This window comes from Euprymna scolopes, chromosome 37, assembly GCF_053919585.1.
Source record: "Euprymna scolopes isolate OS-2025 chromosome 37, ASM5391958v1, whole genome shotgun sequence".
Classification (NCBI taxonomy): domain Eukaryota; kingdom Metazoa; phylum Mollusca; class Cephalopoda; order Sepiida; family Sepiolidae; genus Euprymna; species Euprymna scolopes.
In genome coordinates, this window is record NC_136518.1 from 58,373,880 (window position 1) to 58,388,635 (window position 14,756).

Consider the following 14,756-nt stretch of genomic DNA (forward strand, 5'->3'; position numbering starts at 1 on the left):
AAAAACTTTAGGTTGGGTTGACTAAATTAGAAAGAAACATGTTACATCATATGGATTATTCAAACACCTCTTCTCGTTTTGGATTGCACAACGGACATAAACAAAATCCCACCCCTTCATTTAGAGGTTCCCAGATGCAGGAGGGTTTCTACTTAAATATTTTATTTTCTTGACTTGCTAAACATTGAAATTTCTCTCCTGCTGCCAGTTTTCCTGACTGCACCAATGCGACATCAATATTTATCAAACTACAACTTTCACCACAAAAAGAGATAAGAGAGAAAATAAATACAATTTTTAACTAAATATTTAACAAAATAGGATAAATCGTTTTGGTTCTATTTTATCTAGTATCTGCTTGCTGACAACGAAAGACACAAAGTAAAGAGTTGCCATCATGGAACAAAAGTAAAATGCTCTGATGAATCTCGGAAACTACAGCTTCAACCAAATCTGTCATATCCAGAAACATGATGGCATCACGCCAACTGAGAACAAGTTTAAGGGATATTGGTACACACGATTCAGACATGTGTTCAAAACTGATGACGACTCTTGCAGAACTCGCATTTAAATTTGAAGTTACTAGGTAGCCACTGAGAGTAAAGCTAATGATGAGCTAGATGAAATTTCTGGATTATGATCCCAGGAAAAAAAAAAAAAAAAAAAAAAAAAAAAAAAAAAAACCTTCATCCAGACCAAGCTCATGATTGTTCCAAAGGGGACGTAATGGTCCATTGTTATGGACCTCGCTGTGGCTCAGAGCTAATACAAAGAAAATGAAGAAAAAAAAGTTCAATGTATTTAGTCAAATAAATCTTTATATAAATATAAAATAATTGATAAAAAATAGAAAAGATTTTAGGTTAGGTTGACTAAATTAGAAAGAAATGCATGTTGCATTATTTGGATTATTCAGACTACCGTTCTCCTTTTAGATGGAACAACGGATACAAATGCTGAATGATCAGTTCTAACACCGTGCTTTTACAATTTAAAGATTTAATCCAGACTACGAATGATACTAATAATACAATTACAATTTAGTTATGACCTCTACTCCATCATGACTGATGAAACAAGAGCAAGTTTCCGTCATCATATTCGTTTACCGTCCATTTTACATGCCGGCATGCAATGTACTGCATAAAGAAATTGACTTGCAAACTAATCTTTTTCTTGCTAGATTTTTTTTTATTTTAACTAACAATTTAAAATTTTTATCGTTTTCTCCTATGTTCTTCAATTAACTCTACTAGCTCACGTGTTCTACATCTATTAACTTTAAAACTGCCCTCCATTCTTTCACTGTGGCCATACTATCTTTGTCTACTGAGTTTTATACATCTCCCTATATAGTCTAGATTTAATCTTCTTCTGAGATCAGAACTGAGCCTGTCGTACACTGATATTAGACATCCATCACATTATTCTCCCGAGTTTGACAAAGATACACTTGTAGAAGGTTGGAGGTTACATTAATCGAAACGAGAATAACTACTAATATAAGGATAATAGTCCGAAAGATCCACTGTCCAAATTAAATCTTCTTCTGGGGTCATCAGAACTAAGTCTGTCTTGTAGACAGACACAAGACAGCGATCATATACTCCAGAGTTCAACATGAACATTCCAGAGTTTGACAAAGATGCAATTGTAAAAGTTCAGGCATTACATTGATCTAAACGAGAATAACTTCCAAGATGAGAATAGAAAGCCAAAAAACAAATATAAGAAACTTTATTTTCTTTATCTCAAAAATTTTGGAAATGTTCTAAGTTTGTTTTTATTTTAGATGAATTCTTATGAAAACCAGGATAAAATATGTTTCTAGACGTATATCAAGGTGGTCTTGCTTTTGGGTAATTTTCAGAAAAATCTAATTGTCAGAAAGTATTCTATATACATGAAAAGTTCTATTTTTGCCCATTTGGACTTGTTTGACCCCCTGGGGAAGCAACCAGAATTTTCTTAGGATAAAATATTACGTTTTCAGATGTATATCATGTGGGCTTTGCTTTTTGGTAATTTTCAGCAAAATTTAATGATGGGAAAATATTTGATGTCCCGAAAAGTGCTATTTTTCACCATTTGGATCCTTTATGATCCCCTTGGGATGCAAAAAAAAAATTTTTTTTATAAAGAATCCACATGTTACATTTCCTCTCTTGCCTAGTTTTAACTTCATGAAAAATTTCAGAAAAATGTAACGAGTAGTCATTGAGAATTTTTGGAACAGAAGGAGCGAACGGACAAGGGTGCATTTAAAGGTCCAAATCAGATTAAGTGGTTGGACCAAAAATAAGTGTATTTGGACCCTTTTGAAATATTTCAAATTTACTGTTCTCTTTATTTAGTAAAACCAAGGCGCTCTTGAAACCCAAGTTATTTTAGTGATAAGCGAGTTATGTCCCTTTATTATGAAGAACTCTTCGAAGAGCAAAAAAAGGAGATTGAATTTTCAGATTAACAACATGATCAAAATGAACAAGCACGTCTCTTATTTTTGATGTTTGCCAATGTGTAAATATCTCCAGGGTGAATAATTATATATATAAACGTTATCACTTTAAATTTATTTAAATTTTGTGACATACATATTACGAGTACATTTATCTTGATATTGAGATAATTCAAATAAATTTTTAAATGTCAATTTGAAATTTTATTTAAAGTATAAATAATTTGATACGTGACAGGAACTAGGTTTAATTACTTACTACAGTTGGCTTCATCCGACCCATCGGAACAATCATCATAATCATCACATTTGTAGATAGCATTTATACATTGTCCATTTTTACATTCAAATTGGTTAGCTGGGCAACGCTGTGAAATGGCTGTGCACGAAAGATGAAACGTGTCAAAATGTTAAGTGCAATGAAAAGGGAGATAAGCGTGCAAGAGAAAATGAAAAACAAACAAAAAACAGTTTACATGTGTGTTTGAAGATAAAATTACAATGTTTTGTAAAGATATATTACATCCTTTCCTTTATATTACTTACAAAGTAGTCTATCTTTAGCCAGGTCTTTATTTATCCCTCTTTCCCTCAAATTCCAACCCTATTATCCTCTTAGTCTTCCATTTCCAACTGATCATATTACCAGAACTCTTTTACATCTAGCCTTTCTAAACGTTGCAAGCCTTTCTCTACTCTATTGGTATTTCCATGATAGATGCTCGACTGAGTTTTACACTCTGCTCCCCCCCTCATATAATCTTCTCAGCAAGACAATATATCCAAAAATTGCAAAATCTGATCTAATAGAAAATCTATTAGTTCAGAAAAATGTAGATATTATCATAAGAATCAATGGCAGACATTAACGTCGCTGAACTTCGAAAAAAACAATGAAGATGATATAATTTTCCCTGGCCATATTCTGACTATCAGTATAAAGAAAACAGCGAAATAAACAACTTTCTGCACAAATTACTTTACACATAAAAAATGATCTCCTTTATAAACTATAGCAATTTTTGGATATATAGCTCTTTAAGATTGTAACGAAGCCAACTGACAGGTATGTAACAGCAGTAGCATCTCATATGCAAATGACCAAGCTGTGGTGTGAGCTAATCTCACATGAAGGAAGAGAAAGAAAAGCAGAGAAGTTGGAAGCCATGTGGCTACGACATCAACTTTCAGACACATGTTGATGCAAGAGGAAATTTAAAAAAAAAAAAAAAAAAAAAAAAAAAAAAAAAAAAAAAAAAAAATGGTCAGACGACCGTGTGCCAGATATAGCAGCTGGTTGTAGCTGTAGACTGCATCGTGGGTAACTGATGTAGGAGAAATGCAGGGATTCGTCTATATTTTATCTGACGTAGAAAATTGTGTGTCTGTGCTTTCGTAATTAAACGACCGTAAATAAATGCCTTTTGTTTCAATTGAAAAAAAAAAAATCAAGCTGAATTTCTTTCCTTTGTTCCTTTGCAACAGTCTCTGTTTATGTGTTGGGTCCATATGAAAATATAATGGTCATGTTACAAGATGACAATTCAATTAATACTATCTTTAATTAAAAGAATTTATTTAATTGTAAACAAGAACTAGTATTGGTTGCTTATGGTGAGACTGATCATCCCCATCATTCAAAGAGACATATGAGAGAATGTGGATGAAACAAAAGAATGCTTGGTATCAAGAAAGAGTGACAGACTATAGAGAGTTAAGAGCGGAATTATGCAAATTATTCCTAGACTAGATGCGCAATTCCTTTGTTTTTAGTCAAGTGTTTATATCTTAGATGGAAGTGTTCGTATTTTATTTTCCTTTGTCTGCCAATGCCGTGAGAGTTGGCCACATCTCGATTTGTCAGTAATCTGTCCTAATTTGTATCTTGTGTTTATAATTTCTGTATGGAAACTTTCAGTACACTTGGCAAATCTGAAAGACTCAACCAGAAATTAAGTTGATTTGTCCGGCGAAAAAAGCATATGTAAAACAAACCATGTTTGGTGTCGGATGCTGTAGGATAATCATTCTTAAATCCATTAAAACTGAGTTGCTATGACAACAGTCATCATATTCGGCTCATCGTCCATTTTACATGCTGACATGTGCTGAGCAGCTTTTAGAAAATGAATTCCAAATTAATCTACCTCAGACATTTTTCTATCTCTTTCAAGTCCATTCTTTTAAATTAGTCTCATATTTTGTAAACTTATTCTTCTACTTGGACTGTTCTACATCTTCTTAGCCCAAGAACACACCCGTTTTTCAATGTGGCTACACAATTGAAGTTTCCTGTTCTACAAATATACCCGCTATACTGTTCTGATTCAATCTTCCTGAGGTCTTCAGATCCAAACAACATCATAGTGAAATACGATAGACATGGCATAACACTGATATATGACAACTGAAGAAGGTTGAAATAGTCACAAAGTTTTGCCAGACTCCTTACATCATTCTACCAGATTTTCTGTAATATTTGTTTCCTCCAAAATATCTTTTTCATAGACTGAACATTGATAGCTTGTTTTTGTTTTGTCGTTGTAGGATTTAATAAATGTATAGATGGTAATTATTTTTTAAGCAGTAAAGCTTAAAGATAGCATATAGACTACATGTGACATGTTAGCTCATTTAAATTGCAAGTTTATTTAATGTGGAAAAGACAAATTGAGATAATAGCAGTAAGGTGCATAAGTTATAACTTTCCTATATTTCTCTAAGGCAGAAATAAAACCTGGGGGCAGAATAAGTTAAATATTCAGGTAGTGTTAAATGAAGTTAGACTGAGCATAGTAAAAGCTGATCTTACAGATGTTCTACAAAACAACTGGTTTCCAGTTATGGACTTTAAAGTTCGATTAAAAAATATTTAAGTAGAGTCCATTAAAAATCTAATTTACTTACTAGTACAATCTTGTTCATCTGAAGCATCAGAACAATCAAATGTATTGTCACATTTCTTGTTAGCATCGATGCATTGTCCGTTTTTACATTTGAATTGGTTGGGTTGGCAAAGTTGTGGTGTAGCTGAGAGTAGGAGGTGAAAGAAAGAGAAAGGTGCAGTGCATTGGAAGACAAGTGCAAAGAATGAGAAATGAATAAAGAAAATGGTGACAAAATATGAATTTTAAGAATTTATGAGATTTATTGATGAGAAAGCATTAATATTTATGAAAGTTTCTTTCCAAATTTAAATTAATTTTATTTGAATAATCGAATGCCCAAGAATACTTTTTTGAGTTTAAGAAAAAAATGTTCATTTTGCAATACTAAAAAATAATTGATACTATTATATATTTAGTCAAAGTTATATAAGTCAAAGATTGTGTCGATTTATGTAATAATCATATTTTCTAATTGACTTACAACAATCTTGTTCATCTGAAGCATCAGAACAATCAAATGTTTGGTCACATTTCTTGTTAGCATCGATGCATTGTCCGTTTTTACATTTGAATTGGTTGGGTTGGCAACGTTGTTGGGTAGCTGAGTGAGTGAGAGGTGAAAGAAAGAAAGGTGCAGTGCATAGAAAGATAAATGCAAAGAAAATGTGGTACGTATAGAAAATGGTGAAAAAATGAGATTTTTAAGAATCCAGGATATTTATTAATGAGAATTAAAGCATTTATATTAATGAAGTCCCTTTTCAAATTAAAACTAATTTATCAAAATTATTGTATTCGAATAATAGTACGCAAAAGAATACTTTTTTTTTTTTAACTGAAAAAAAAAAGGTCATTTTGCAGTACTAAAAAATAATTGACACTATTATCGATTTAGGCTTATTTTATGACTAGTAATTGTGCCCATTTATGTAGCAATCATATTTGCTAATAGCCTCACAAACAATTACTTTCTTAGATTTCTTGTAATAATCATATTTTCTAATCTACTTACAACAATCTTGTTCATCTGAAGCATCAGTGCAATCAAATGTTTTGTCACATTTCTTGTTAGCATCGATGCATTGTCCGTTTTTACATTTGAATTGGTTGGGTTGGCAACGTTGTGAAGTGGCTGAGTATGTGAGAAGTGAAAGAAAGAAAGTTGCAGTGCATAAGAAGAGTGCAAAGAAAATATTGTGCAGATAAAAATAAAGGTACTATGAGGAAGTATTTATGGCCTTATTGAGAAGAATTAAAGCATCACTGTAACATCACTGAGTTATTGTCATTAAAATTAATTTTAATAGAATTTTTTAATTAGAATATTTTGAATGTTAGTGAAAAATGTAAGGAACTGCTATTTTAAATGACAATTTGCAGGAATTTTCTTTTAGGATTTTTGCAGGATTATAAAAATTAATCATCGTAATTATGAAAAGTCATTTTTTTTAGTATTTACTATGATAAAAGCAAAATGTAATGCAAAAAGATGGCCACCAACCACTTTTACCCTCCTAAAAAAACAAAATTTCCAAGATTGTCGTACTCAGTGTGCGTGTATATATATATATATATATATATGATGATTGCAACATCTTGTCAGACGAGTGCCACTCCCTCAGACACTGAAATCCATGAGCCCGAAAATGACTTTAGTCCTGCCGACGAATTCACATGCTCAAGCAGACATGACACTGAAAACGGTCCTTGGTATACATACATATATACACAAACAAATACATATACATACACAATATGCGCACACACACACATATATATATAGGCATATATACCCATAGATATGCATACATGCACACAAACATATCTATACATATATACAAACACATACAAATAGATATACATATGATGGCAGATCAATTATTACATGCTTCCAGCATTTCATGCCTACACACGTAACAACTTTTCCATCGCCACAGGACTATTTTTTATAGACAAATGCCTGAGGGAGTATCTATACAAAAATGATGTTACAGAGTTTTAGCTTTGTACGACAGCTAAATCTCTCTCTCTCTCTGTTCAAAATGTTGAGATCCAGCAATAAGCAAGAGCAAGATAGCCTGCTTAATACAGGTACTGGTCTCCTGCTTTATGGTTTTTTTAAATCAGATATTTGCTTCTTCTAGTGGTTGCCTTCACCATGGCTTACGGGAGCCCTCTCCACCCCACATGGAAATAAACATACATGCATACATAGAGAATGCACGCAAACATACATGTAAAAATACACATGAAGGAGCGTTTCAACAGTCATAAATCCTCAATGATTAGGATGAATGTGACGGGTACAATTCAAGGAGTTTGACATGAATAATAAAAAAGAAAAACAATCCAAAACAAACAATTTGTAGAAGAGAGAATCATTCGTTGAAGCGTTTGTGTAACTTTACAAATGAATGGACGTAAGAATCAGACGAAAACAAAATCCAATTGATCAGTACTAAAACGCCTGGACTTTATCTCTTTTTAAATAACAGGTTTATTTAAAAAAAAAAAAATAAAAGGCGTTTTTAGTACTGATCGATTGGATTTTGTTTTCGTCTGATTTCTACGGCCATTCATTTGTAAAATAATGTGTGGAATTTGTCATCGTCATCATTATCTACAGTAGAACTGTGAGTCATATATATATTTTTTTATTACCGTTTTATCTGTTTGGTTAGATATGTTTCGGATGTTGGACCGTGTTTACGATCTAACAGCCTCGTCAGACCTTACAGAAATGGTTGGTTAGTATTAGGAAGAATTGATTTTAGGAGGAATACGGGGGGGGGAAAGAGTGGGGATAGGAGATAATAGAGGGGGAAGGCGGGTAAGGACAATATTTCAGTTTTAGCAATAATTAACCGATGAAGAGATTTTAGTTTTTAATTTTCATTTGTTTACAAATTTGTAAACTTAAAAGGGAAATAAAATCTGAATTATAAAGGTAAACAACTCCAATAGTAATTATCCCCATTGATGATTATTTTTAGGTCTTTATTTTTAAATATTTCATATTACCTGTTGTCTAGGCTGGACTAAGTAATTTTTTAGATAAATTGTTGGAAAGTATGTTATTATGTCGTCAATAACATGGTGTAATAATAAAACGTGAAAATTGGTTTGTTCAAAGCAAAGTTTGATCGTAAGCTTAAATGCTATTTTAGTCGTACTTTAAAAATCCGACAAGATAACTTTACATGTTAAAAAAAATATATCTTAAATTGTATAAATTCAAGCCCTTATTGCTAATCTACTTACTGCAGTTGGCTTCATCTGAACCATCAGAACAATCAAATGTTTGGTCACATTTCTTGTTAGCATCGATACATTGTCCGTTTTTACATCTGAATTGGTTGGGTTGGCAACGTTGTGCAGTGGCTGGGTGAGTGAGAGGTGAAAGAAAGAGAAAGGTGCAGTGCATATGGAAAATAAGTGCAAAGGAAAAGTGAAATATAAAGATAAAAATATTTGAAAAATAAAAGACTTTAGGTCAGGTTGACTAAATTAGAACGGGTGCTAATGCAGAGAGTGATCCGCACTATTTTTTTTTTTAATCGTATTTCCATGTTTAATTAAAGTTTTTTTTTTTATTCAATTGTAACGTTAAAATACAGAATGTGTACGAAACATGTTAAGAATGGCTTTTTAAATAATAACGTTATTATTTCAGCACGGATCACTCTCTGCATGAGTACCTTAGAAAGAAACATGTTACATCATTTGGATTATTCAGACTACTGTTTTCATTTTGGATTACACAACGGATATAAACTGAATCACATCTTTTCACTTTAGAGATTCCCAAATGAAGGAAAGTTTCTATTTAATAACTTCTTTTCTAGACTTGCTAAACATTGGAATTTCCCTCCTGGTGCCAATTTCCCTGACTGCACCAATGCCAATGTGGCATCGATATTTATTAAACTAGAACTTTATCCCACAAAAAGAGGTAAAAGAAAATAAAAACAATTTTCAACTAAATATTTAACAAAATAGGATAAATCGTTTTGGTTCTATTTTATCTAGTATGCTTGCTGACAATGAAAACCATAAATTAAAGATTTGCCATCATGGAACAAAAGTAAAATGCTCTGCTGAATCTCGGAAACTACAGCTTCAACCAAATCTGTAATATCCAGAAACATGATGGCATCACACCAATTGACAACAAGATTGAGGGATCGTGATACACATGATTCAGACATGTGTTCAAAACTGATGACGACTCTTGCAGAACTCGCATTTAAATTTGAAGTAGCCACTGAGAGGAAAGCTAATGATGAGCTAGATGAAACTTCTGGACAATGATCTCAGAAAAAGAAAACCTTCATCCAGCCTAAGCTCATGATTGTTCCAAAGGGGAAGCTATGGTCCATTGCTGTTGACCTCGCTGTGGCTCAGAACTAATACAAAGAAAAATGAAGGATCAAAGTTCAATGTATCTAGTCAAATCTTTATATCAAGATAAAAATAATTGAAAAAGAAAAAATAAATAAAAACGATTTTAGATTAGGTTAACTAAATTAGAAAGAAACACATGTTGCATCATTTGGATTATTCAGACTACTGTTCTCATTTTAGATAGAACAACGGATATAAGTGCTGAATAATCAGTTCTAATGCCGTGCTTTTACAGATTGAAGATTTAATCCTGAGTACGGATGATACTTTTAATACAGTTACAATTTAGTTATGACCTCTACACCATCATGACTGAGGAATCAAGAGCAAGTTTCCATCATCATATTCGTATTACGTCCTTTTTATATGCTGACAATTGACTTGCAAACTAACCTTTTTTGCTAGGCTTTTTAAATCACAATTTTTTTTGTCGTATTCTCCCATGATCTCCAATTAACTCCACTACCGCACGTGTTCTACATCTACTAACTTTAAAATTGTCATCCATTCCTTCACCAAGAATAACTTCCAAGATGAGAATAGAAAGCGAAAAAAAACAAAAAACAAATACAAACTTGTTAATCTTTAACCGAAAAATTGGGAAATACAATAAACGAATGTTCCAAATTTGTTTATATTTTAGACTAGTCTGGGTGCCAGGTGTTTGTAGGTGTGTGTTTAGCAAAAAAAAAAAAAAGAAAAAAGTGGTACTAGGCAGGCAGGCAAGCTCGAACACATGACGCGAAAGTGCAAAAGAAAATGAAAGAAAGTCTGACATTTTACCACTACTACATGACGCGACCAGAAGTTTAAAGGGTTCAAATTTAATGTAGTCAAGATGACTTGCAGAAATCTTGTTGCTTTTAAACCTCCCACGAAAGTAAATTAGACACAAGGTCGTTTTTAATATGGGGAGGGGGGTAGCTTCCCCCAAAATGGGGCACTCTGGTAGTATCCAAATAAATAGTAATTGTCTCAGTATGAAGGGTTACCCCTAGATAAATCAAGGACCAATTACAGAACATTATTCATACTACCTGGACCAAAGGCCAGGCGTTCGCATTCGAATAGTTCCGCTTTATTTATACGAAATAGACAAACAAACACAGGAGATGATGAAGCACGTTCGGAATTTTTTTTTTTTTTAACTTGATAAAAAAAAAAAAAAAAAAAAAAAAAAAAAGAGATGACGGTTTGCGAATGCAAGATATTACGATCTGGGAAGTATGCGAAAACTTTTCGTGGAATCTAACGTGAGAAGCCCTGTACAAAAAGCCTTTAGCAGACATACACAAACGTTCGCACCCATTTTTTCCTTTATATAATAGATTCCCCTGGGTGCCCAGCATTGCCCGGGTGTTTGTAGGTGTGTGTGTGTGTGTTGAGAAAAAAAAAAAGTTGTAGAAGGCAGGCTCGAACCCGTGACGTGAAGGCGGGAAAGGAAGTAAAAGAAATTCTGACATCTTACCGCTACTCTATAACGCGACCGGAAGTCTAAAACATTCAGATTTAACAGTCAAACAAAAGAGGACTTGCAGAAATGGCGTTGCTTTTAAATCTCCCATGAAAGCAAATTAGACACAAGGTCCTTTTTAATGTGGAGGGAAAAGCAGCTTCCCGAAAAAGGAGGCACTCTGACAGTATCCAAATAAATAGTAATTGTCTCAGTATGAAGGGTTTCCCCTACATTGACCAAGGACCAATTACAGAACAGATACTACCTGGCCCGAAGGCCAGGCAGTCGCATGCAAATAGTTTCGCTTCATTTATACAAACAAAGACAAACAAACAGCTGACACGGTGGCACAGTGGGAATTTTGTTTAACTCGATAAAAAAAAAAAAAAAGTAGAGACAATGTCCATTTGCGAATTTGAGATCTTACGATCTGGGAAGGATGCGAAAACTTCTTGTGGAATCTAACCGACGGGAGAACCCCCCACCCAAAAAGACTTTCTTGGACATACATTCGCGCCCATTTTGCCCTTTATATAATAGACTAGTCTCGGTGCCAGCATAGTCTGTAGAGTTCTCATAGGTCAAATCGTTGAACTTTGACCCCTTAACAGCCAAATTTCTGGCCTGAAATTGATTACAAAGATTTTCCCAAATCTCAGTACTCTGTATATCAAATTTCGAGTCTGTAGACTGAGAATTGACAGAGTTATTGTGTAGGAAAATGTACACAGAAAGACACTTTCACAGATATATAGATTCTAATTTACTCTTATCTTTTTATTTAGTAAAACCGAGGTGCTCTTGAAGACCTAATGAACAAAGAAACAGCTATTTTAGTGATAAGAGAGTTATGTCCCTTTATTATGCAGAACTCTTAGAAGAGCAAAGAAACGAGATTGAATCTTTAGATTAACAACATGAACAAACACGTCCCTTTTATTTCCGATCTTTTCCAATGTGTAAATATCTCCAGGATGAATAATTATGTTTATAACGTCAGTATTTTAATTTTATTTGAATTTTGTGACATATTATACAAGTACGTTTATCTTAATATTGGGATAATTCCAAAAAAATTATTTTATGTCAATTTGAAATTAAAGTATAAATAATTTGATACATGACAGGAACCAGGTTTAATTACTTACTACAGTTGGCTTCATCCGACCCATCAGAACAATCATCATAATCATCACATTTGTAGATAGCATTTATACATTGTCCATTTTTACATTCAAATTGGTTAGCTGGGCAACGCTGTGAAGTGGCTGTGCACAAAAGATGAAACGTGTCAAAATGTTAAGTGCAATGAAAAGGGAGATAAGCGTGCAAGAGAAAATGAAAATAAAAAAAAAAACAATTTACATGTGTGTTTGAAGAGATAATTACAATGCTTTTCAAGGATGTATTACATCCTTTCCTTTTTATCACTTCCAAAGTAGTCTATCTTTAGCCAGGTCTTTATTCATCCTCTTTCCCTCAAATTCAACCCCTGTCATTTCCTCCTATGTTTTTCTCGGTCTCCCATTTTCAACTGATCCTATTACCACAACTCTTCTACATCTTATCTTTCTAGACGGTGCTAGTCTTTTTCTACTCTTAGTATTTCCACGATAGGGGCTCGACTGAGCTCACACTGCCCTTCCCTCATATAATCTCAGCAAGACAATACATCCAAAAATTGCAGAATTTAATCAAGTAGAACATCTATTAGTTCAGAAAAATGTATAGATATTATGATAAGAACTAATGGCTGGCATTAACGTTGCATCAACTTTGAAAAAACGAAGACAAAAAAAAACAAAAAAAAAAACAAGGGAGATAATTTAATTTCCCCGGCTTTTGGTCATATTCTGACTATCAATATAAAGACAACAGCGAAATAAACAATTTTCTATAAAAATTAATTCATACAAAAATCTACTTTATCAACTATCGTAATTTTTGGATATATAGCTCTTTGAGATTGTAACAAAGACGACTGACAAGTATGTAACAGCAGTAGCATCTCACATATACAAATGAACAAGCCATGGCGCAGGGTAACATCACAATGAAGGAAGAGAAAGCAAAGAAAAGCAGAGTGGTTTGAAGCCCTGTGGTGATGACAGCAACTTGCAAACAAATGTTGGTGCGAGAGGAAATTTTTACAAAAAAAAAAAAAATGGTCAGACGACCATATACAGTTGGGGCAGAAATAGCAGCTGGTTGAATTTTTGCTGACTTGGAAAATTATGTGCCTATGGTTTGGTAATAAAACGACGGTAAATAAATGTGTTTTGTTTCAACCGAAGAAAAAGTCGAGTTGAATTTCTTTCCTTTGTGACTGCATATGTCTTGGGTCCGAGTGAAAATGTACTGGCCACGTTACAAGGTTAAAATTATTCAAGTAATAGTATCTTTAATTAAAACGACATATTCAATTGTAGCCTAATTAGAAACAAGAACTGGTATTGGTTGCTTATGGTGTGACTGATATTCCCATCATTCAAAGAGACATATGGGAGAATGTGGATGAAACAAAAGAATGCCTAGTATCCAGAAAGAGTGACAGACTATTGAGTTAAAGGAATTATGCAAATTATTTATTCCTAGACTAGATGCGCAATTCTTTTGTTTTTAGTCAAGTGTTTATATCTTAGATGAAAGATGTTCGTATTTTATTTTCCTTTGTCTGCCAATGCTGTGAGAGTTGGCCACATCTCGATTTGTCAGTAATCTGTTGCAATTTCTATCTTGTGTTTATAATTTTTGTATGGAAACTTTCAATACGCCTGGAAAATCTGAAAGAGTCAACCAGAAATTAGCTTGACTAGCCCGGTGAAAAAAAGCATACGTAAACCATGTTTAGTGTCGGATGCTGCAGAATAATTATTCTTTAATAAAACTGAGTTGCTATGGCAACAGTCATCATCCATTTTACATGCTGACATGTGCTCAACAGCTTTTAGAAAATGAATTCCAAATTAATCTACCTCAGACATTTTTCTGTCTCTTTCTTTCAGGTCCCTTCTTTTAAATTATTCCCATATTTTGCTTAACCTTCCCTTGTAAACTGGTTCTCTTACTTGAACTTTTCTACATCTCTTAGCGCAACAACTCCTTTTTTTCTATGTGGCTACACATTCTGCAAATATACCCGTTATACTGTCCTGATTCAATCTTCCTCTGAGGTCTTCAGATCTAAACAACATAGTGAAATACGATAGAAATGGCATAACACTGATATATGACAACTGAAGAAGGTTGAAATAGTCACAAAGTTTTGCCAGAATCCTTACATCATTCTACCAGATTTTATCTAATATTTGTTTCCTCCAAAATATCTTTTTCATAGGCTGAACATTGATAGCTTGTTTTTGTTTTGTCGTTGTCGGATTTAATAAATGTATAGATGGTAATTATTTTTAAGCAATAAAGCTTGAAGATAGCACATGGACTATATGTGACATGCTAGCTCATTTAAATTGCAAGTTTATTTAATGTGGAAAAGACAAATTGAGATAATAGTAGTAAGGTGCATAACTTATAACTTTCCTATATTTCT

At 33.3% G+C, this 14,756-nt stretch overlaps 2 protein-coding genes across 2 annotated transcripts in view; both read right to left on the bottom strand.

Moving 5' to 3' along the window:
• Window positions 1-9,557, bottom strand: part of LOC145260995 (uncharacterized) — a 32,278-nt gene extending 22,721 nt beyond the window's left edge. The window contains exons 1-6 of the mRNA XM_080119124.1: window positions 9,392-9,557; window positions 8,611-8,730; window positions 6,362-6,481; window positions 5,831-5,950; window positions 5,369-5,491; window positions 2,721-2,840 (exon numbers count right to left, since the gene is read on the bottom strand). Coding sequence (XP_079975250.1) covers window positions 2,721-2,840; window positions 5,369-5,491; window positions 5,831-5,950; window positions 6,362-6,481; window positions 8,611-8,730; window positions 9,392-9,557 — 769 coding nt within the window. The remainder of the gene's footprint in view (window positions 1-2,720; window positions 2,841-5,368; window positions 5,492-5,830; window positions 5,951-6,361; window positions 6,482-8,610; window positions 8,731-9,391) is intronic.
• Window positions 1-14,756, bottom strand: part of LOC145261202 (uncharacterized) — a 751,089-nt gene that overhangs the window by 192,473 nt on the left and 543,860 nt on the right. The window lies entirely within an intron of this gene.